Source organism: Malus sylvestris, chromosome 2, assembly GCF_916048215.2.
Source record: "Malus sylvestris chromosome 2, drMalSylv7.2, whole genome shotgun sequence".
Classification (NCBI taxonomy): domain Eukaryota; kingdom Viridiplantae; phylum Streptophyta; class Magnoliopsida; order Rosales; family Rosaceae; genus Malus; species Malus sylvestris.
This window is the reverse complement of record NC_062261.1, coordinates 28,693,352-28,715,369: the sequence shown is the minus strand read 5'-3', so window position 1 is coordinate 28,715,369 and position 22,018 is coordinate 28,693,352. Positions and strand designations below refer to the sequence as shown.

The 22,018-nt window shown below is 42.5% G+C and overlaps 3 protein-coding genes across 6 annotated transcripts; 2 read left to right on the top strand and 1 right to left on the bottom strand.

Moving 5' to 3' along the window:
* The first annotated feature begins 2,490 nt into the window (after window positions 1-2,490).
* On the top strand, window positions 2,491-5,575 carry LOC126589871 (probable pectinesterase/pectinesterase inhibitor 51). Its single transcript, XM_050255313.1, has 2 exons — window positions 2,491-3,798; window positions 4,837-5,575. The coding sequence occupies exons 1-2, from the start codon at window positions 2,772-2,774 to the stop codon at window positions 5,514-5,516; spliced, it is 1,707 nt and encodes a 568-aa protein (XP_050111270.1). The 5' UTR covers window positions 2,491-2,771; the 3' UTR covers window positions 5,517-5,575.
* Window positions 5,576-6,306: 731 nt separating this feature from the next.
* On the top strand, window positions 6,307-8,230 carry LOC126589919 (probable pectinesterase/pectinesterase inhibitor 51). Its single transcript, XM_050255370.1, has 2 exons — window positions 6,307-7,467; window positions 7,547-8,230. The coding sequence occupies exons 1-2, from the start codon at window positions 6,510-6,512 to the stop codon at window positions 8,224-8,226; spliced, it is 1,638 nt and encodes a 545-aa protein (XP_050111327.1). The 5' UTR covers window positions 6,307-6,509; the 3' UTR covers window positions 8,227-8,230.
* A 607-nt stretch (window positions 8,231-8,837) lies between these two features.
* On the bottom strand, window positions 8,838-15,507 carry LOC126589879 (putative pentatricopeptide repeat-containing protein At5g37570). 4 transcript variants are annotated; one of them, XM_050255334.1, is made up of 8 exons: window positions 13,278-15,507; window positions 12,621-12,726; window positions 12,395-12,526; window positions 12,238-12,310; window positions 11,313-12,152; window positions 11,030-11,146; window positions 9,870-10,019; window positions 8,838-9,236 (listed from the first exon to the last, which is right to left on the bottom strand). In XM_050255334.1, the coding sequence occupies exon 1, from the start codon at window positions 15,208-15,210 to the stop codon at window positions 13,531-13,533; it is 1,680 nt and encodes a 559-aa protein (XP_050111291.1). In that variant the 5' UTR covers window positions 15,211-15,507; the 3' UTR covers window positions 8,838-9,236; window positions 9,870-10,019; window positions 11,030-11,146; window positions 11,313-12,152; window positions 12,238-12,310; window positions 12,395-12,526; window positions 12,621-12,726; window positions 13,278-13,530. The 4 variants fall into 4 exon arrangements, with proteins under 4 accessions (XP_050111291.1, XP_050111279.1, XP_050111286.1 ...); XM_050255322.1 differs by having other exon boundaries at window positions 11,313-12,310; XM_050255329.1 differs by lacking the exon at window positions 11,313-12,152.
* Window positions 15,508-22,018: the final 6,511 nt, after the last annotated feature.

The following is a 22,018-nucleotide window of genomic DNA, read 5'->3' as shown; positions in this document are numbered from 1 at the left end:
TTGCTAATATACTTTTAAGTTTTTTATACGTGTCTTTGTTGTTGTTTGGACCCAAAATGACGTTTTTGGGGCGAGCCCATGTTTGGCCTCTGTCCAATAAGAGATATCATGAATATTCCCACCAAGGGCCTGGCCCAAAGGAATTTGGCCGAGTCCTATCAAAAAATGGTTTTCATCTGGATGAGGGTGAGTGGCCGAATCCTAGTACAATAAGGAATCCTCAGAGGCTGGTTATGCTTCGAATCAGAAAACATACCAAGAATCAAGGGTTGAATGTAGGTGATAGAAGAGCTTGATTCAAAGTCCTACAAGAGTCAGGATTGGCCGGGATCCATTCGGATTGAGTTAAAGAGCTCTAGTCCGAGTGAAACTCTACTTCAGCCATACGAAAATTACTACTATAAATAGAGATGGGTGTGCATCATTCAAGCCTCTCCAAATCAACACACAAAACTACCATGCACAAACTCTCACTTTATGCGAACCCTCTCAAATGTCTTGAGATTTTTATTTTCCTTTTTCCCTATCTTCAGTTTGGATAAACAATACTGTGGTGGTAACTGGCAACATCTTCAGTTTGGATAAACAGCACTGGAGCCGTAGAATCAACCAACCGAGAAGCAACTTCAATTTGAATAAACAACACTGCTTCGAGACCATTTGGTTATCTATCCAAGTCTCGGTTAGCAATGATTTATGAGTCCTTGTTGGAAGAGGTCATCTCATCAGCCTTCTCGGTGAAGTAAGGTGTTGCCAGGTTACTATGTTCGGCACACTGAAAGCCGAATTTGATATTGACCTTCGCAAAACTAGCAGCCTTGTCTTCAGGCTATAGAACCAAAAAGTCGAGACGTGTTCCTTTCTCGGCTGCAGTCACAATATACAGAAGTCATCAGCATGCCTAGCTCCACATCAATATTCCTTCACTCCCTGGCTGAGCTCACCCAACAAGTTGGCACACCCCACATTCAACCAAAAGATACAGTTAGCTTATTAGCTATTCCGCTTGCGATCCACGTAGGCTAAGTAGTTTTTAGGGTCAACAATTATGTTTGTGGATTAATGAAACATTATTGTATATTGGCCACTACCCTCTTATAGAGAGAAAATCAGGGATTAAGTTATGGGTAATTGAAAATTGTAGCAAAATATGATGAGATGAACACATTGATTTAGTTTTACTGATCCTCATTCAATTTTGGGAGTGAGGTATTGTTTTCGTTGCTTCATCGGAGGTATTTTTTTTTTTCAGCTTTGGGAGAGTACGATGGAGCAAATGATAGGGTATGGAGGGCTAGGGTAAAAACTTTAAAATTTGAATTGTCGAATTTGAGTGGTCGCTATAATGGGGTGGTCAGAACTCAGGTGGTCGCGGGAGTTGGTGGTCAAAGTTCAGCCCATGCTATTAGCTATTCTTAGCTCCACTACTGAAGTCGCAAAGATTTGGGTCATCGGTTTAGTGCAAACAATAACAATGTACAAAAGTGGGATTAAAATCAATTTTGCATCACCACTTAGTACTACAGTCTAATGGTATTCCTCTTTACTTGTAAGTGAGAGGTCTTAGATTCGATTTTCGTCAAATGCAAATTTGAATCACATTATTGCTAACCTATTGTAAGGCTAAGATATTTAACATTTCCTTTGGAAATGCTCTAAAATGTCTAATCTATTAGTGATGACCTACTAACTTGCCACGTTTGTCGTTTAGGAAAAGAGGTTATTAAGCTTTAATTTGTGTTTACTGAATAACATAATTTATTAGAATAAGTAAGATGGTCACTAAAAGCCTGTTTGGTACTCTACTTGAATCAAACTTTTTAAACTCAAAAATAATTTTCAAGTTTTAAGCCTTAAAAACTTGTTTGTTATGACTATTTTCAAAAATTGAACTCAAGACTAACTCAAAATTATAGTCTATTCTCTAAAAACAAAAAAAGTGAGTCTTTAAAGCTTTTAAACTTAAACTCATTTATTTCTTTTTTCTCCCTCTTCCTCTCACTACAAATCTATCTCTTTTCTTCTTTCTCTCTACCCCGTTCTCTCTTTTATTTTTTATTTTTTATTTTTTTATTTTTACCTTTTTTGCCTCTCCTCCAATCTGTTCTCTTCATTCTCTCGATTCTTTCTCTCAATCATCTTCCTCTTCATCTTCTCCGATTCTCTCACTTATTTCTCTTTCCTCCAATCATATTTTACTTTCTTTCCTCCTCTCTCCTCTTTCTCTCTTAACCTCCTCTCTTTGTCCAATATAAGTTATAAGATTCAAAACTTTTAAATCGTATACCAAACAAGTTTTTGAAACTTAAAGAAAATTGTTTTCAAAAAAAAATTTTAAGAAATGTTTTGAGAAATTATAAAAATTTTCAAATACCATACCAAACAAGCTCTGACATTCCTGGATATGCCTATCAGTCTGTGTGTCGTTTTCCCCCTTTACTTTTCAGTTAGACACAGAGTTTTACACTGACACCCTCTCAGATGATATCTCACTTGGATAACTCCACAGCAATTACTGGATCCTTTACGGTTTTACTGCTCTCGTTTTTGCTCCCACTACCACTACCATCTGTGAATCCGTGACACACACAGACAGACGGCATCAGTCTGAATTCCTTCAAATATCCACCCGCCCGTGACTTTCCCCTTTCCCCCGTGACTCCTAATTTCCTAAATTCGAACCAATTAGAATCCACAAAAATCAAATCGCGACATCGGATTACTTTCCGAATTCCAAATATGACCGATTAATTCCGCACCCCAATCATTCAATGACCTTCAATTTCCACAGAAAACCCACCAAATTTATAAAGCCACCACCATGCTGCTCCTCCATACCCAAATCCCTAATCCTCATTCTCCTCATGGCCTCCCTCCTCTTCCTTTCTCTCCTCTCCCTCACTCTCTTCCTCTCTCTATCCTCCGCTTCCCGCCACCGTCCTCCCGGTCACTCCATCTCCCCTCAACCCCAGATCCAGCTAGCCTGCAAGGCCACGCGCTTCCCAGAAGCGTGCCAAGCTTCCCTGGGCAAGGTCGTCACTGACCCAAATGCCACCCCTCTCGAGACCATCCATTTCGCCGTCCAGGTCGCTGACGACGGCCTCAAAACGGCGCAGGGCATGGTCCACACCATCCTGGACTCGTCCGCAGGGAACATAAACCGATCCACCGCCGCGAAAAACTGCCTCGACGTCCTTGGCAACTCCCACTACCGAATTTCGCTCGCCACCGATGGATTGTCACGTGGTCGCGTTAAAAACGCACGTGCCTCCATGAGCGCCGCGTTGCTCTACCAGTACGACTGCTGGTCGGCTCTCAAGTACGCAAACGACACCCACATGGTCAACGAGACGATGTCATTTCTCGACTCGCTGATCCGCAAATCCAGCAACGCGCTCAGCATGATCGCGTCGTACGACAACTTCGGAAACGACACAAAGTCCTGGGGCCCGCCGAAAACGGAGCGGGACGGGTTCTGGGAGCGGGTCTCGGGCGGAGGGTCCGACCAGGGATTTCGGGGAGGGATTCCGTCAGGTTTAAAGGCGGACGTGACGGTGTGCAAGGAGAATTCGTGCGATTACAAGACGGTGCAGGAGGCTGTGAATGCCGCGCCGGATAACGCGGGAGGTAAGAGGTTCGTGATTGGGATAAAGGCGGGGGTGTACGAGGAGACCGTAGGGGTGCCCTTAGAGAAGCGGAACGTGGTGTTCTTGGGTGACGGGATAGGCAAAACCGTCATTACCGGCTCATTAAATGTAGGCCAGCCCGGAATTTCCACCTACAACACTGCCACCGTCGGTATGTTTACTACGTTGTATTTTAATTTGATTTTAATTTTTTTTATCTGCACTTATCTAGTAATACAGTCTAGTGATAGCTTTTTCTATTTATAAATGAGATGTCATACGTTCGATTTTCATTAAGTTCACTAAGTTTGAGTTTGAACCCCATTATCTTCTTTCACTATGAATAATATCGTATGTTTAAAAAAATAAAATAAAATTTTAGGTCAGTTCTAGTTTTAAGATTTTTAAAATATGACGTTGAAAATGCAGTACGTGCTGGATCACACTCTTATGGTGTGACCCCGCACCCACGTAATGGCAGAGGATGGGTGGGTGGGTGGTGACATGCTGGAGCACATTATTTTGGTGCGGTCCATGATTGCACTCAATTGGAATGTATTGGTAGAGTATGGGGAAGTAGGCGTAGGTGGTAGCTTTTCCTAGTTCTAGTGGGTTGCTTGTTGTCCAACTGCGACCATATTTTTTGTGTCCTTCTCACATAAATGGAACTCAACGTGTGAGACCCGATGCATAACGCAATGTCGTTAGTAAACGTGATGCATGGAAGCATTATTTGTTAGTAAATGTGATATGTGTAGCGTTATTCATCAGGATGGGTGGAGAGGCATAGGAAATTAGAATGATTTGAGAGGCATAGTTTATGGTACGAAGATCTCCAGAATTTAGCTTAGGACCACAATACTTGTCGTATTTTGTGTAACTATTGCACGACTCCTGGAGTTGTGATGGTATTGCCGAGGAACGTCTTTATCTTCATGGAATCTTCTTGACCATTAGTTTGCACAACCGTGGATCCTTCCGGTTTAAGTTGCAATTAGCCTTCGCAGCTGCATATGCTTTCTATCGTTGCTGACATTTTCCACAAATCCGGCCATTACTTTTATACTTTCAACAAATCGGCCATATATTGGGATGACAATGCGAGGAACAACATATTATGAAAGCATCATTTGTTCGTCCAGTTTTCTTGTGACTCCTTGATTGCATCTTTACTCAGATGCTGATTGTTTGATTATCTCATATATCACAGGAGTTAACGGTGATGGGTTCATGGCGAGTGGTCTCACAATCCAGAACACCGCAGGTCCCGATGCTCACCAAGCGGTTGCTTTCAGATCAGACAGTGATCTATCCGTAATCGAGAACTGCGAATTCATTGGCAATCAGGACACTCTCTATGCTCACGGCAACCGCCAATTCTACAAGTCGTGCACCATCCACGGTAATGTTGATTTCATCTTTGGTAACTCAGCTTCCATCTTCCAAGACTGCACCATCCTTGTCCGTCCTAGACAACTCAAACCCGAGAAAGGCGAAAACAATGCAGTCACTGCCCAAGGAAGAACAGACCCTGCGCAGTCAACGGGTTTTGTATTTCAAAACTGCTTGATCAACGGCACGGAAGAGTACATGAAGTTATATTGGAGCAAGCCCAAAGTGCACAAAAACTTCTTGGGGAGGCCGTGGAAGGAGTACTCGAGGACGGTGTTTATAAACTGTAATATGGAAGCTCTTCTAACACCACAAGGGTGGATGCCTTGGAGTGGAGATTTTGCTTTGAAAACCCTTTTCTATGGCGAATTCGGGAATTCGGGTGCGGGTTCTGATTTGTCCCAGAGAGTGAACTGGAGCAGCAAGATCCCACCCGAGCATGTTAATACGTATTCTCTGCAGAATTTTATCCAGGGAGATGAGTGGATTAAAACATGAAATATTAACGGGATTTTAAATTCCCCTTTTTAATAACAAAATACCAATTAGTGAGTGCAGTAGGAACGCAATACATTAGCAGTGGAAGCATGTTGTTTCAATCCCCAACTTTTTCTATGTTATCTTACGTATATAGAATGTGGAATTTCCGTAATTTAATACATGAAAATCATGTACCAGATCGACAAGGGAGCTAGTTGATCCCGTATCCTTTCTTTTGTTCCCCAATTCCTTGATACTTATCATGTTAAGTAAACTAGACAATTAAGCTAAGGTGCGGGTATTCTGCTTCACACCTACTTCGGTTGGACAAAGCTTTGAACCAATGCAACAATATTCCTCTAATAGCAGAATGTAAATTATCCATCCATCTTGGGTGGAAGATGTAAATGAGATTTCATATTTACATCTCTCCCATTAAAGTAAATTTTTCATTCACATTTACTGAAAATATAAAATAGGATGTAAATATGATTTTCGCATATCAAATTTGTGTTTTTCCATTTGAGATGCTCTAGTGATAAGTTTCAAGAGACTTCATCTTAATTCCCTACTAACAAAAATAATGTAAATACTAATTTAGGGTATTCAAGATCAAATTGGAGTACCTTAGAGAAATAAGACTATCCATCAAACTCTCATGAATTCATTTTTGTTGTTTTATTCCTGATAAAATCGCTTTGAAGCATCTACTAACGTAAAAAGTGTAATATTATAAACGTGTCATTTCTCTGTTTTTCACAAATATGACCGTCGGATATAAAGATTACCATATATAACAAAGGCCGTTGACTTAACACTGAAATATATACATCACTTACCCCCTCCAATCAAAGAAGCTGCAATCCCTGCTACTGAAAGTTCTTTTCTTATGCGTCCCAAAAATAAATAAAACCAACAAAAATCAAATCCCCACATATCACATGACTTTCCATATCCCATTCTATATTTCACCCATCAATGCCGCCCCGCCTTATTTAGACCTCCATCTCCATGGCAATGCTGTTCTTCCTCCTCATTGTCCTCATGGCTTCCCTCCTCTTCCTCTCTCTCCTCTCTCTCTCCTCCGCCCACCACCACCACCACCACCACCGTCACCGCCTCCTCACCTCCCCACAACCTCACATCCAACAAGCCTGCAAAGCCACGCGCTTCCCCGACGCCTGTCAAGCCTCCTTGACCAACCTCGTCACTGAACCCAACACCACCCCACTCCAAACCATCCAATTCGCCGTTCAACTCTCCGGCGACGGCGTCAAGACGGCGCAGGGAATGGTCAAGACTATCCTGGACTCGTCCCCGCCCAGCCAAAACCGCACGACCGCCGCGAATAACTGCCTCGACATCCTCGCTAACTCCCAGTACCGAATCTCTCTCGCGACCGACAGTCTCTCACGTGGTAAAATTAAAAATGCACGTGCTTCTATGAGCTCCGCATTGCTCTACCAGTACGGGTGCTGGTCGGGCCTCAAGAACGCCAACGACACCAGCATGGTCGACGAGACGATGTCATTTCTCGACAGTTTGATCGGCAAATCCAGCAACGCGCTCGGCATGATGGCCTCGTACGACAACTTCGGCAACGACACAAAAATGTGGGCCCCGCCGAAGACGGAGCGAGACGGGTTCTGGGAGCGGCTGGAGCACGGAGGTCCGGACCCGGGATTTCGAGGTGGGGTGCCGTCGGGTTCAACGGCGAACGTGACGGTGTGCAAGGAGGAATGGTGTAATTACAGGACGGTGCAGGAGGCGGTGAATGCCGCACCAGATAACGCGGGAAACAAAAGGTTCGTGATTGGGATAAAAGGCGGGGTGTACGAGGAGACCGTGAGGGTGGCCTTAGAGAAGCGGAACGTGATGCTTTTGGGTGACGGGATCGGCAAAACGATCATTACCGGGTCGTTGAATGTCGGCCAGCCCGGAATTTCCACCTACAACACCGCCACCGTCGGTTAGATTTTCTCCTCAGTTTATTTTTATTTATTTTTCCAGAAGTTTCCGTAAATTTGTCGATGTATGTGATGTGACAGGGGTTCTTGGTGATGGGTTCATGGCAAGCGGGCTCACAATCCAGAACACAGCAGGTCCCGACGCCCGCCAAGCAGTTGCTTTCAGATCCGACAGCGACCTCTCGGTAATCGAAAACTGCGAATTCATAGGCAACCAGGACACTCTTTACGCACAAGGAAACCGACAGTTCTATAAGTCGTGCACCATCCATGGCAACGTCGATTTCATCTTCGGAAAGTCAGCTTCCATCTTCCAAGACTGCACCATCCTTGTCCGTCCGCGGCAACTCCTACCCGAGAAAGGCGAAGACAATGTCGTCACAGCCCACGGAAGAACAGACCCTGCGCTGGCAACGGGTTTCGTGTTTCGAAACTGCTCGATCAACGGCACGGAAGAGTACATGAGGTTGTACCGGAGCAAGCCGCAGGTGCACAAGAACTACTTGGGGAGGCCGTGGAAGGAGTATTCGAGGACGGTTTTTATAAACTGCAGTATGGAAGCTCTTATTACACCCCAAGGGTGGATGCCTTGGAGTGGGGATTTCGCTCTCACCACCCTTTATTTTGGGGAGTTTGGGAATTCTGGGGCGGGTTGTGATTTGTCCCAGAGATGGAACTGGACTAGCAAGATCCCATCTCAACATGTTAATACGTATTCTGTGCAGAATTTTATTCAGGGAGATGAGTGGATGTCAACTTGACAAATTATTATAGGCCACCTTTTAATAATGAATATATGAATGGGTAATGCTAGGTAGTTGTAAACCAAATTTGCAAATCAAATTACGTATCACTAATAAGAAATACGGGATGACCGATTGGTTAGAGACGAATTTTAAGCTTGTATTTCACACGGCACGTTCTAAGTTCGATTTCTAGAACGGTAAATAGCATAATGGTGACGAGGGAGAGGCTAAAATACCTCGTGAGTCCTCATGACCTCAAGAAGGGTGAATTGCCGTGACGAAAACACCATACAGTCCCTTTAGGAAAAGAAGGATTTTCGTACACCACTTTTTGTCTACTTTTTAATTTGTTTAATTTAAAAACTAAAAGTAAAAACAGGGGTCATTGTGTAGGTGAAAAGAAAAAGAAGGCAAAAATCATTGATGTGTTACATTTCATAGTAGGTCGAAAAATTGTTTTTGATTTCTAATTTTATAAGGATCAAACTTATAACCAAAAGTAGCAAGTAGTGAGTGTAATCAAGAGGAAGATAATATGAATATTAAGTATCCATGAGGGTTTGTGTGGCTTGGATATCCCTTGATTCCTTGTAGCGCCCTTTCCAAACAACTGGGAAATCATTGACTGTCATCTCTATAACCGAAAATTTGATTGATTTATAAAGAGTTAAAACATATGAATTTCAGATAACTCATTGCATACGTCTTACAAAGGTACGGTTTATACAGGTTATTGACTAGCACGAACGCAAATAATGCAACAGAAACAAAGTAACCGAAGCACGCCTTGACCTTGTTATATGCCCGCCCAGAAACCTCCTCCAGTAATAAACCAAGTCAGCTGGATGAACATGAAGATGAGAATCCGATCATTTCATAAGTTTTTTTGGCCGGAATCAGAACAACCAATGCTAGCTAAGTCGGTCAGAGCTCATTTCCCATCAACACTCTTGTAAGCGACCCCATAACGGCACCAACGTCAATTGTTAGTAATTGAGTTCCTTGCGACACATCCTGCCAATCAACTTTTCGAAGAAACAGAAAATGAAAAGTAATGAAAAGGAAATTAGAACAACTATTTAAAAAAATTAGGAGTCGACATCCTGCTCATCATCAAGTACAAATAATCATGGAGACAGCCACATATATTGATAGATATCCTATACCGTAATTGGTTTTGTGGCGGTGGCAACTAAAATGGGTACGGTTAAAGAAGGCTTGGTACTCGTTCTAAATGTTTTTATTGTCAAAATATGAAACAAATTAGAGCAAAACCAACATTAATTAAATTTTCCTGTTTGCCCCTCATTTTCTAGGCCCAAGTAGAGGCTGACAGTGTCTAACTAGTTGATAAGGAGGTGTGTTTAATTATTTGCCTACTGAAGCCAGAAAAAAATTCATACCGCGCTAGCTTCTTTTATGTTTGTCAATCAATTTACCAATGATACTAGTTAAAGCACTCCAACATCATCCTCATACTTAGAACTATCATCAGCAGGGTTAATATCCTGATTAAAAAAAATCCATAACAACATGAGAATATCTTGAACCAGTAAGAGTTCAAATGACAATTCTCACAAGTAAGAATTGTTTACAAGTCAAATTTCTTATTTTATCAGAAGATATGGCATCAAGTTGCACAGAGTTTTGAGATATACCTCCTCATTTTCTGATTGATCAGCACTCCTTATCACCCGTCTTTTGAGTTCTGTCAGCTCATTCCATAAATATCAAAACACTATATCTTATTTGATTCTGAGCCTTCAAATTTCACACTTGAAGCAGTCAGCTCATCAAAGTTCGTTATCCTGTATGAAGGAAGCAAACATTAATCAAGCTACTTGGTTTGATTAATTGCACATTTCCAATTTCCAACAACAAAACAGATGTGCTCCTGAATCGAGTAGGCAATTAGCAATTAGCAACAAGGAATAATCTCATAAATAAGAGATTCAAGAGCTCAGTCACAAAGGATCTCAGCACATGCTTTTATGGTTTTTTTGCAGGCCATGTTGCTTAGCTAGGAACAGTAGGTGAAAGAGGCGGCTATTCTTCCTATAAAGGGACAACAAGATAGACTAGGCAACACAAGTCAATAACTACTAGTCTACTCGACAACGTTTTTAAAAGGACAACAAAAAGAAAAGAAAAAAAAAACATGATAATATATAACAGAGGGTTAATAAGAGAAGCACCTAGGAAAAGAAAATATATATCATGAGAATGCAAACAAACACTACCACAGTGGCCTCTTCTACCTGATTGCTCTAGTAACAAACAATGTTGCCCTTACCGGAAATAAACCTAGGACTAACAATATGAGTTGTTAAAAAAGATCAAAATTTGAGCCAGCAGCATACACAATATTCGTTTAGATAACGAGAGTTCCAGTTAAACGCTAATACATTTGGCAATTGGATAGTGCAATAGGTAAAAAGCAAATGCATATAATGTATAAATCATTGTGAAAATACATATTAATCCACAATCAACTCAAGGTTGCGCTTTGCGGTTGGAGGGTGCATAAAGGAGCTCCACAATCTGCGAGCAGCTCTAAAAAAAAGGTCGTACCCAGTGCACAAGGCTCCCGCTTTACGCAGGGTCTGGGAGAGGTGAATGTCGGCTAGCCTTACCCCCATTTATGGAGAGGCTGCTCCCAAATAAATTTTTGAAATGAGATGTCCTTATCATAAAAATGTATTGAACCCAACCCAAAAGGAAAAAGGAAAAAGAAAAAAAGAGTTGGGTTACATGGAACGCTAAAATCTTAAAGTTATCAGAATGGTCGCCTACGTGGACAAGACCTAAAGCTTCATACCTGTTGCCCTCATTCTTTCTGTTTTCCCTTTTAAGGAACTGTGCTGCTCGTGAGGAGAAGACCAAGAGCGATTACCTTCCTGGATGACAAGCACACAAGTACAATGGAATGTGGAACCTGTTCATGTAGCTTATCAGTTAAAGTAAGACACTGCAACGATGGGGTTCAGAATTCCTGTGTCCGTTAACTTTACCATCATGCAAATTTGTTTTAATTCCAAGATCGACATAAACTAATTAATAATATCAATAAATCAACAGAAAAAACACATTTATAAAGGCACCTTAAATGCTTCAAAGTGTTATAAATCTAATTGTTCCTATCTGTACAGTATGGTGACAAATCCACCCACTTCCAAGAGCTTGTCCTGGTTCAGCCCCCCGTACTATCCTTATATTGCCCAACAAAAAAAAAAGGAGGAACAAATAGCTTTCTTTTGCGCCGGTAAGTATTAAAACGAAATATAGAGCCCATGTGACCATTTATGCATGATTAGTCCAAAAGGTTATATGCAGAAATAATGCCATAAAAACAAACAAAAGATGCGTTAAATATACTGCACAATGTTATTGGTATAGTTTTCATCACTTCATTCCTGCATCACAGTTTAAAAGGTGCAATCCTCCAACTGCTATATGACAATCTCCAACTATTAGGCGACAAAATTAGTGTTCCAACCAGATAAAAAAACTACTTGGAAGAGGGGATCTTTGATTCTAATAGCTTTACTATTATAGTAGAAACTATTTAAAAACAGCTACGAGATACTTTGGTCATTAACCTACTTTAATATACCCCGTTCTTCCATATGTCCACTAATTTGTTGTACTTAAAAATGATGATAAAAAGAATTTCGTCTAAATTATGAACTGGAGCTATTTATGGTTCAATCACTATGCGCTATGACTATGAGACAAGAATCTCACTGCCTTAACATTAGAAGGGCTCTCCAGCCATTTATTGTATTTGATAAGACTCTACATCCATTGAAAACAAAGTTCTAAAACTTATGGGATTGTTTCATAATTGGGAGGTCCTTCCCATTTAATTTGATGCCCAAGCGACTGTTTAGGGATGCCAGAATTGCCTGGATAAAATGGAAGCCAGTGCAGCTATTCACAGTCTGCATGTGGAACTCATGTATCTTTAGATATCATATTTGAACCACAAAGTATTATCCACAAGATGGTTATGAAATTACATGCTACCTCTACATACAATCAATAAGAGCTTATTGATGAGAGCTGAGGATAGTTTAAGATGCTGCCCCCAATCAGGAACCTGCACATATGGAAACAACTAAATCCACAACCAAAACAACAATGTCAAACTTAAGTATCATCTGTCAAAAAATTCCAGGTCTACCTAACAAAGAATTGAGGGCAAGAAATTTTTGCTTGGCCAAGTTTTGTAATTGCAGCATTGCATATCAGTGTAAGCATGAGGAGAGATGTGTCATTTGTGTTGCTAGACCCCAAGTGCGTTCCCTTACTAGGCCTGGAAGCAGATTGAATGCAGCATTAAATCTATATAATCCTCAAATCCATTTAGCAGTAAAGCACGGGTCGCGTTCAAAAACAGAGGATGTTACCACCAACGGAACTTGCTTAGAGATAAACCACTCATAAGCTTCAGGTTGCTTGGCTGATAGTTAATCCCGGATTAAGCTCTCAAGGGAAGCAGATTCTCTTAATAAACTGCATCAATGCATTAGTTAAACATATTGAAAGTCATAAACCATATAAAAAGAAATCTTAGAGTTAATATAATCTATAAGCAACCAAAGTGGATAGAAAGCACACACCAGTTGCATTTGAAATCTTTGTGCGAGTAAAAATGCATAAATGAAATTTCAAAACCCTCATAATAGTATTTCAGATCCCGAAAAACAAAGCAGAGCACACATTTCCACTTTCATGTTAACAAATTAAATTACTTAATTTACAGTTTAAAAATAAAATAAGGTTGTTGAAGCAGATATTTAAAACTTTATGGTCGCCTTATTACAATTGTCTATAAAAGGGATCAAATTATGCCATTTTTATGGAAGTGAGTAATCGACCGGTCCTTAATTACACAGACTACTAATACTTAAAGCCAAGTTTAAAAATACATCCTTATTAGCAGCACTGGCAATATAGGAAATCAGAGTTTGAATAGACTAACTACAAAACTGATGTTATAAGCTTCAAGTTGGTCAACTTCCACACATGAACTCAGAAGTTTTGAAATACAAGTGGTGCAATACCTCCTTTGAACGAAAACATTTATGTCTCTGTCTCTACCATCCTCTCAGGATGCAATCCCACTTGAAGCTTGCAATAAGGAGTGTCGTAGAAGGCAGCCTTGGCAACTTGGTTCCTCAAGCACCAATAAGCTAGGAGTAGAACTAAATCTTTTTGATTAATTCCAACTCCACGATGTAGACGCTAGTGAAGATGGTGTGTCATCTGTATACACTCCAGGCACTGCATAAAGAGAGTTACCGAGAAGCTCACGCTTTAAACTAAATAACTGATACCGGGTATCTTTTTAATCCCTCGCTCTTCCATTTTGGTCCTCACTGCAGAAACATCAAACCAGCGGCCTGTTTCTGCATAGATATCGGACAAGAGCACATAATTACCAGGATTTTGGGGTTCAAGCTCAAAAAGTCGATGAGCAACTAACTCTCCTAGCTCAGCATTGCAGTTTAGCTTACAGGCTGAAAGTAGTGCACCCCAAGCACCAGCATGAGACTCCACAGGCATTGATCGTAGAAGATCATAAGCTGCTTTTAACCGTCCTGACCGGCTAAGAAGACTAATGATACATGCATAATGATCAGGAGAGGGTATTAAACCGTACTTATGTCTCATTAAGTCAAAGAAGTGCCAACCCTCCTCAACAAGCCCTGACCGACTACAAACTGTCAGGATGACTGTAAAAGCAACCTCATCTGGAGCCAAACCTTCATTTAGCATCTGTCTGAAGAGGTCAACAGCCTGACCCCCTTGACCATTAATCGACAACCCTTGTATCATAGAACAATACGAAATCAAGTCCCGCTTAGGCATCTCTTCAAACAAACGTGTTGCTCTTTCCATATTCCCACACATTGCATTCATGTTAATCAGAGCTGCGAGAACATGAGCCTGGCGAACATCAACGGAGCTCTGGCTCAGGTAAGAATCAACCCACTTAGCCACCTGCAAGCAGCCCACTTGGGAACAAGCTGACATCAAGCTCACCATTATAAACTCATCAGGCTTAACATTCTTCGTACTCATTTCTTGAAATATCTTTACGGCCTCGTTAGGTTGACCATTTTGAGCATACCCTGATATCAATGCTGACCACGCAACGATATCTTTATTCGGGGCTTGCTCAAACAAAAATCTCGCAGACGCCATATCTCCGTACTTGGCATATCCATCAATCATAGTAGTATAAGAAACCACATTCTTGTCAGGCATATGATCAAAGATCCTCCTAGCATTAACCAAATCCCCCATCTTCACAAACCCACTAATAATCGCATTCCACGACACCACATTTTTCTGGGGCATCTGATCAAACAACTTGTTGGCCTCCACCAAATCCCCAACACTAGCATACCCAACAACCATAGTCGTCCAAGAAACCACACTTCTCTCAGGCATTCTATCAAACACCTTGCGAGCGCAAACAATCTCCCTGCACTTACCGTACAAATCAATCAAACTGGTGCCTACAAACACATCCCCATCAACCCCACACCGCACCGCCGACCCATGTATCGCCCTTCCTTCCCAGACCCTCCCCTCACTCGCACACGCCTTAAAGAGAGACGGGTACGTATACCTATCCGGAAGGCCCTCCTCCCTCTTCATTCGAACAAACAGAGAAACAATGCCCAAAAAACCAGACCTTTCGCAGTACCCTTTGATCAGACAGTTCCAGAGAAAGGTGTTGGGGCTGAGAACGCGGTCGAAGACGGCGGCAGAGTAAGAGAGGGAAGCGAGGGCGTTGGAGAGGCAGATGAACTGGGTTATGAGGAAGTAATCTTGCTCCAAACCTTTGTGTACAATGTGGGCGTGGATTTGTTGGAGATGGGATTGGGTTTTGCAGGCTTTGAGCAACGTTGCGATTGACGGCAGCAGAAAAGTGGGACGGCGGCTGTTGGGCGGAGCTAGCGATGAGTAGAGGCGGATTGAAGGCATGGGTCTCTCTCTGTTTCGAGACCAATTACACCGTTAACTTTCAACTTCTGGAATCGGCTTCAAGGAACACATTCTCAGTTTCCTAAAGACGTTATGGTACAATTTAATGGCCATGTAACACCTGAGAGATAAAAATTGGAGGGAAAACTTTGCTTGGTTGCCGAGAAAACACAGGGAAAATGGTGACAAGGGCAGATAATATTTTCTGGGGAAGCCTCAGTCTCACCGTGCGCGGGCCGCCTGTCTGCGTTGTTCGTGTACAAACTACAAAGAGAAGGAAAAGGTGACGTCCCCGCGCGGGGGCATTAGGGATGGCAAATATATCGGTTGTAGGTAACCGCATTTATTTGTCTATTTAAATTTTACACGGTTATGGATAATTATTTAAAAAAATAAACGATTATGGGTATAATCGTTTATTTGTGAAATTTAAATTGATGGTTATAAGTATTAATCGTGATTATAAACAGGTAACCGTTTACCTTTTTATTTTATATATGTAATTGCTATCAATATTTTATCAACTTTGTTGTCGACCTTCTACTTTTAGGGTTGAAGATACGGTCCTGCATAATGCAGAAAAACTGCTTGGGACAGGCGCTGGAGGAAGATATTGATTATTTTGTCATGGATGTCTGAGATAAATGACATGAAAATGTTTACCGCTTAAGCTTGCTGCGACCACAATATAGAAACCACTAACATGAAATCTTTATGCTTATCTAGAGTAGGGATAGGCAAATACTCATTGGTTATGGATAACTACAGTTACCCGTCCATTTAAATTAAACGGTTACGGTTATGGGTATAACTGCTTACTCGCGAAATTTAAATGGGCGGTTATGAGTATTGTTTGTACCATACTTGACCAATCCCTCCAACCAAGAGGTCAATCACAACGCGACACGTGTCGACATCAGAAGCCAATCATAGCGCGACACGTGTCAACATCAGAAGTCAATCACAACACAACACGTGTCAATGTCAGAATGAAACTAGAAACTCTCTTCTATAAATAGAGATGATTCTCTCACAATATTTCCTTATGTCATTTGTACTAAATCATTCACTTGTACTCACTAAATGAGAGCTTGAACCTATGTACTTGTGTAAACCCTTCACAATTAATGATAACTCCTTTACTTCGTGGACGTAGCCAATCTGGGTGAACCACGTACATCTTGTGTTTGCTTCCCTATCTCTATCAATTTACATATTTATCCATACTAGTGACCAGAGCAATCTAGCGAAGGTCACAAACTTAACACTTTCTGTTGTACCAAAGTCCTCACTGATTTTGTGCATCAACATTTGGCGCCGTTTGTGGGAATGACACTTACTCTCACTCTCTTCAGCTTTGTTAAGCTGGTTTCCACCATTCGTACACTCTCTTTTGATTAGGCATCCATCTCCAACATGGGGAGCGAAGAAGCCACAGCACACAGAATGACACCCCTCTTGCACCTAGTGTGAAGCAATAAAAGAATGAAGGAAAGAGGGTTGCTTTTCAAGCTAAAGTCAATGAGCTAGAATCTCAAAACAACAAGATAGCAATGAAGAATGAGGTCCTCCAGGAGCAGTATAAGAAGCTCTTTGAGATGCTCCACGAAACTAGGCGTACTCAAACATGCGAACTCATTACCCCTGTGAACATCAACCATTATCTGGATGCCTCCCAACAAGGAGGGTCACCTTCTTTCGACATGGGTATCTCTGATGAGGAGCGAGCTAATCATCAAAACATTGATCAACATAAGACTTCTCTCAACCCAGCTGCTTCGACCCGAAGCAGGAGAAGTGGAGGAAGACACATCCTTGCAGAAAGGTTGGAAGGATTGAAAGCCGTTTATCTTGACTGCCGAGATTTCCTAAAGCAACGTCGAGAAAATCCCCTCCACATAAACTCGAAGATCAATGACCAAGGGGTTTCTGAAAGACTTGGTCCCCTCCCACATCCCAGGTCGGTTACCAATTTGGGGAATGGGCAACAAGTCCTAGAGAAACACGAAGGTATATGGGACTCAGAGATGTTTCGACAGACATACCTTGAAAGTCAGTACGGCGAGTCTAGAGAAAAATCACATGCTATTGATCAAACATTCTTACTTCCAAGAGGAGATGGAGATATACGAAAGAAAGCTCCAGTGGTACATGACTCCACTCAGGACGCTCTTGTGCTACAGCTTCTTAAGGAAGTAAACAAGTTGAAGGCCGAACGACAAGCTGAGATACCTGATTGGAACCAACCTAGGCCTGGCCCTCTTAGAAGGAGGATCCTCAACACCCCCTCCAAGCAAAGACAAAGCAGAAGCTTGGCTTGCAACTCTATACTGGAAAGGAGGACCCGATTGAACATCTTAACCTTTTTGAGTCCACCATGGCATACCGGATGCACACCGACGAAAAACGATGTCTTTTCTTCCCCTCCACCCTCTCTGGCGGAGCTCTAAACTGGTATTGCCGTCTTCCACCTGAGACGGTAGACTCATTTAAGGAATTGAGGAAATTGTTTGTTTCTCAACACATTTTCCAGACCGATCGCTTGCATTCTGCAGATGACTTGTACACTATTGGCCAGAAGCTAGACGAGTCACTACGAGAGTATGCCGGTTGCTTCAGTCATAAGTATTCTCGTTGCGCTGAGGCAGATGACAAGACCGCCCTCAAGGCCTTCACAGCAGGCCTACGTGATTGTTTCTTCAAGTACATGATCAATGCCAACACTTGGAAGACTTACTCTGAGGTGATGGCACATGCTTACAACCATGCCTTTGCCGAGGCAAGGACATATTAAGGGAAACCCCCCCAGCCACCCCTTATCAGCAAGTAGGGAGTGGAAGCCATATCTAACCAAATGAGAAGGCCTCGACCTTCCAAACGGTAACGGTGCCTCCCCCTGCCTTACTTAATACTTTGCCAATTCAACAGACATATCAATCTCAGGGCAAAAGGAAAGATTTCCATCCTCACCAATCTCATTTTAGTAAAAAGAGTAAGGGACACTACTGCGATAACCAAGGGTATCACCATGATAATCCCCGACCCCAGGCAGTCAACACAGTGGGTCAAGCACATGTCAGGACAGCCCCTACCCCAAGGTATAAGGCATACACACCTTTGAACGCCACATGAGTGGCCATTTACCCCAGCATAGCACACATGATACCGAAGCCAAAGCCAAGGTACCCGGATTACAAGTCCACGAAGAACACGAGCACGTTTTGCTGCTACCACGAGTATAACGGCCATGACGGCGAGAAGTGTATCACCCTTCATGATTATATTGAAACTTTGACACATGAAGGAAAAATTGATCAATTCCTCCTTCACCCTCCAAGGGGTAACCGTAACCAACATCAGGTGAATGTGATATATTCCATAAGTGGTGGCACACCCATATCTAAATCTTCCAACAGGGCCATGAAAAATAGTGAACAAGCTTTAAGGTCTGACCACCAAGTGTTTCACATGGAAAACATCAAGGGAGGCAAACATCAAAAGCCTAATTGGGATCCAATATGTTTATACCCTGAGGAAGAAAAAGGTATCATCTACCCTTACAACGACCCACTGATCGTGGAAGCTCACATAGCCAACTTTGAAGTACGACGAATCCTGGTAGACACGGGGGCTTCGGTCAATATCATGTTTGCCGAAGCTTTCAGGGCACTTAATGTAGCTGAACACTTGCTCGATCGCTCGATTTCCCCTCTGATAAGCTTCTCCAGTGATATCATGCAACCTTTGGGGAGCATACACTTACCTTTCACCATTGGTGCAGGCCTTTACACGGCTACCATTACCACTAACTTCCTAGTTGTTGATTGTCTAACGGCATACAATGTCATCTTGGGACGCATAGGCATCAATGATCTCAAGGCCATGGTATCCACACATATGTTGTTGATGAAATTCTCAACCCCCTATGGCAATGGTTACATCAGAGGAGATCAACTTAGTGTACGATCATGTTACAACATTTCGGTCAAGCAACAACACCTGCCTGTGCCCAATGAAACCCTTTCTATACATGACCAAGTCATAAAGAACAGCCCAAACGAAGCCAACTTGGATCTTCACGGTGGCAACTGTCAACCCGACAATCCTCGAGATGACTCTTTCACCCAGTAAGCACAACCCGCTGAAGAGTTAAAGAAGGTCTCTATCTCAAAAGATTATTCGGATCGCATGGTGAAGATTGGCACCACCTTGTCACCACCCATTCGGTTGACATTGATCTCTTTTTTGCAAGAGACCACTGAGGTCTTCGTCTGGTCATATGAGGACATGCCAGGCATCTCTCCCGATATCATCTGTCATCGCTTAAGTATTGACCCCAAGACCAAGCCAGTGAGACAGAAGCAAAGATCCTATGACGCTGAATGGTACAAGGCAATGAAGGCAGAAGTTGAAAAACTCAAAGGCATAGGCTTCGTCTGCGAAGTCAATTATCCAACGTGGGTAGCAAATGTTGTCCTTGTTAAGAAGATTCCGACCAAGGAAAGTCTCCTGCTCCAAAAGGTCTTGTGGAGAATGTGTGTCGATTACACCGACCTAAACAAATGATGCCCGAATGATAGCTTTCCTCTTCCTCTCATAGACAAACTTATAGACTCTACAGCAGGGTGTGAACTCCTGAGCTTCATGGATGCTTACTCAAGTTACAACCAAATCCTCATGAACCCTCAGGACCAAGAACACACAACCTTCACTACTGACAGGGGACTATATTGCTACAAAGTCATGCCCTTCGGCCTAATGAATGCAGGAGCGACTTATCAGAGACTGGTCAATTCAATGTTCGCCGAACAGATTGGGAAGAGCATGGAAGTTTATGTTGATGATATGCTAGTCAAGAGAAAACATGCTGACCAACACATCACTAACCTATCTGAAACTTTCACCATTCTAAAGAGGTATCGAATGAGGTTGAACCCTAACAAATGTGCCTTCGGTGTAGGCTCTGGCAAATTCTTAGGCTTCATGAGAAGCCAACGAGGCATTAAGGCTAATCCCGAGAAGATCAAAGCAATCTTCGACATGAAGGAACCGATAACTTCAAAAGACATCCAAAGCCTTACTGGCAAGGTGGCAGCCTTAACTAGGTTCATCTCTAAGACCATAAACAAATGTGCTCCTTTCTTCAAAGCACTTAAGGGAAGTAATAAGTACATTACATGGACTGATGAATGTGCTGAGGCATTCAAGAACCTCAAAGACTACATGAGTAAAGCCCTTCTGCTCTCAAAAGTTGAGGTTGGTGACACTCTCATTATCTATCTGTCGGTATCGGCTTCAGCAGTAAGTTCTGTTCTCATTCGAAATGATGGTAATGTCGAACGACCTACTTACTACGCTAGCAAGGCCTTACAAGATGCGAAGACACGATACTCCAACATTAAGAAATTGGCTCTAGCATTGGTCATGTCTGCTCGAAAACTTCGCCCTTACTTCCAAGCACACTCCATCATCGTGCTTACCAATCATCTTCTTCAATAGATACTCCAAAGTCCTGACACTTCCCGGTGAATGATCAAATAGGCGATAGCATTGGGTGAGTTTGAAATCTCCTACCAACCAAAGCCAGCTGAGAAGGGCCAAGCAGTGGCAGACTTCATCGCCGACTTCACATATCATGTTGACATTGTTTCTACGCCTAAGGAAGTGGTTTCATTACCTTCGGAAGCTTAGAAAATATAACCAACAACCCCAACATGGAGTCTATATGTTGATGGCTCGTCCAACCAATAGGGTTGTGGAGCAGGACTAGTCATTACGACCCCTAACAAAGTGGTGATGGAGTATGCTCTTCGAACAATGAGGCCGAATATGAAGCCCTCCTAGTAGGCTTACGTTTGGCTAAACACATTGGGGTTAAACGAATTGATATCTTCAGTGACTCCCAATTTGTGGTTAACTAGGTCACCAACAACTTTGATGCTAAGGATAGCTCCATGGCAGCATATCTGGCACAAACACAATTGTTGCTCAAGCACTTCCACTACTAGATCACCCAAATTCCTCGAGCCGCAAACAGTCATGCAGATGCTTTGGCTCGCCTAGCCTCAGCGGTGGAAGACAAGATTGGGAGAAAAATTCAGGTCGAATTGTTGGCAGCACCAAGCACCATGGCTGCGGAAGTGTGCAACTTACAACAGGGGGATAGTTGGATTACCCTGATTTATAGATTCCTTGCTCATGGCACCCTTCCAAATGATAAAGTCCAAGCTAAGCAGATTCGATACAAGGTTACCCGTTACTTGATCATTAATGACCAACTCTACAAGCGGGGTTTTAACCTACCATACCTAAGACGCCTTACGTCCGCAGAGGCGGAAACTGTCATTCGGGAAATACATGAAGGAGTTTGCGGAGATCATGCTGGATCTCGATCCTTAGCACACAAGGCTTTTCACTAAGGATATTACTGGCCAACACTCCACCAACATGCCATCAGAATATCTCGCTCATGTGATAAGTGTCAACGCTACGCAACTATTCCTCACTCCCCTCCCGAGCCGCTCACTCCTATGATAAGCCCTTGGCCCTTCGCTCAATAGGGACTTGATTTGATCGACCCAATGCCTGCAGGGAAGGGCAAGGTTCGTTATTCAATCATTGCAGTTGACTACTTCACAAAATGGACCAAAGTAGAACCATTGGTAACCATTACTAAGGCAAAAATAGAAGACTTCGTATGGAAGAACATCCTTTGCAGATTCGGCATTCCTAATGCGATAGTCACTAACAACGGGCGACAATTCGACAACAATAAGTTCAGGATGTTCAGCTCTAAGTTCAACATCAA

Coding starts and splice junctions, on each gene's coding strand:
- LOC126589871 (XM_050255313.1), top strand. CDS start 2,772: ATGACCTTCAATTTCCACAGAAAACCCACCAAATTTATAAAGCCACCA. Junction 3,799..4,836: donor CTACAACACTGCCACCGTCG/GTATGTTTACTA, acceptor CATATATCACAG/GAGTTAACGGTGATGGGTTC.
- LOC126589919 (XM_050255370.1), top strand. CDS start 6,510: ATGGCAATGCTGTTCTTCCTCCTCATTGTCCTCATGGCTTCCCTCCTC. Junction 7,468..7,546: donor CTACAACACCGCCACCGTCG/GTTAGATTTTCT, acceptor GTGATGTGACAG/GGGTTCTTGGTGATGGGTTC.
- LOC126589879 (XM_050255322.1), bottom strand. CDS start 15,210: ATGCCTTCAATCCGCCTCTACTCATCGCTAGCTCCGCCCAACAGCCGC.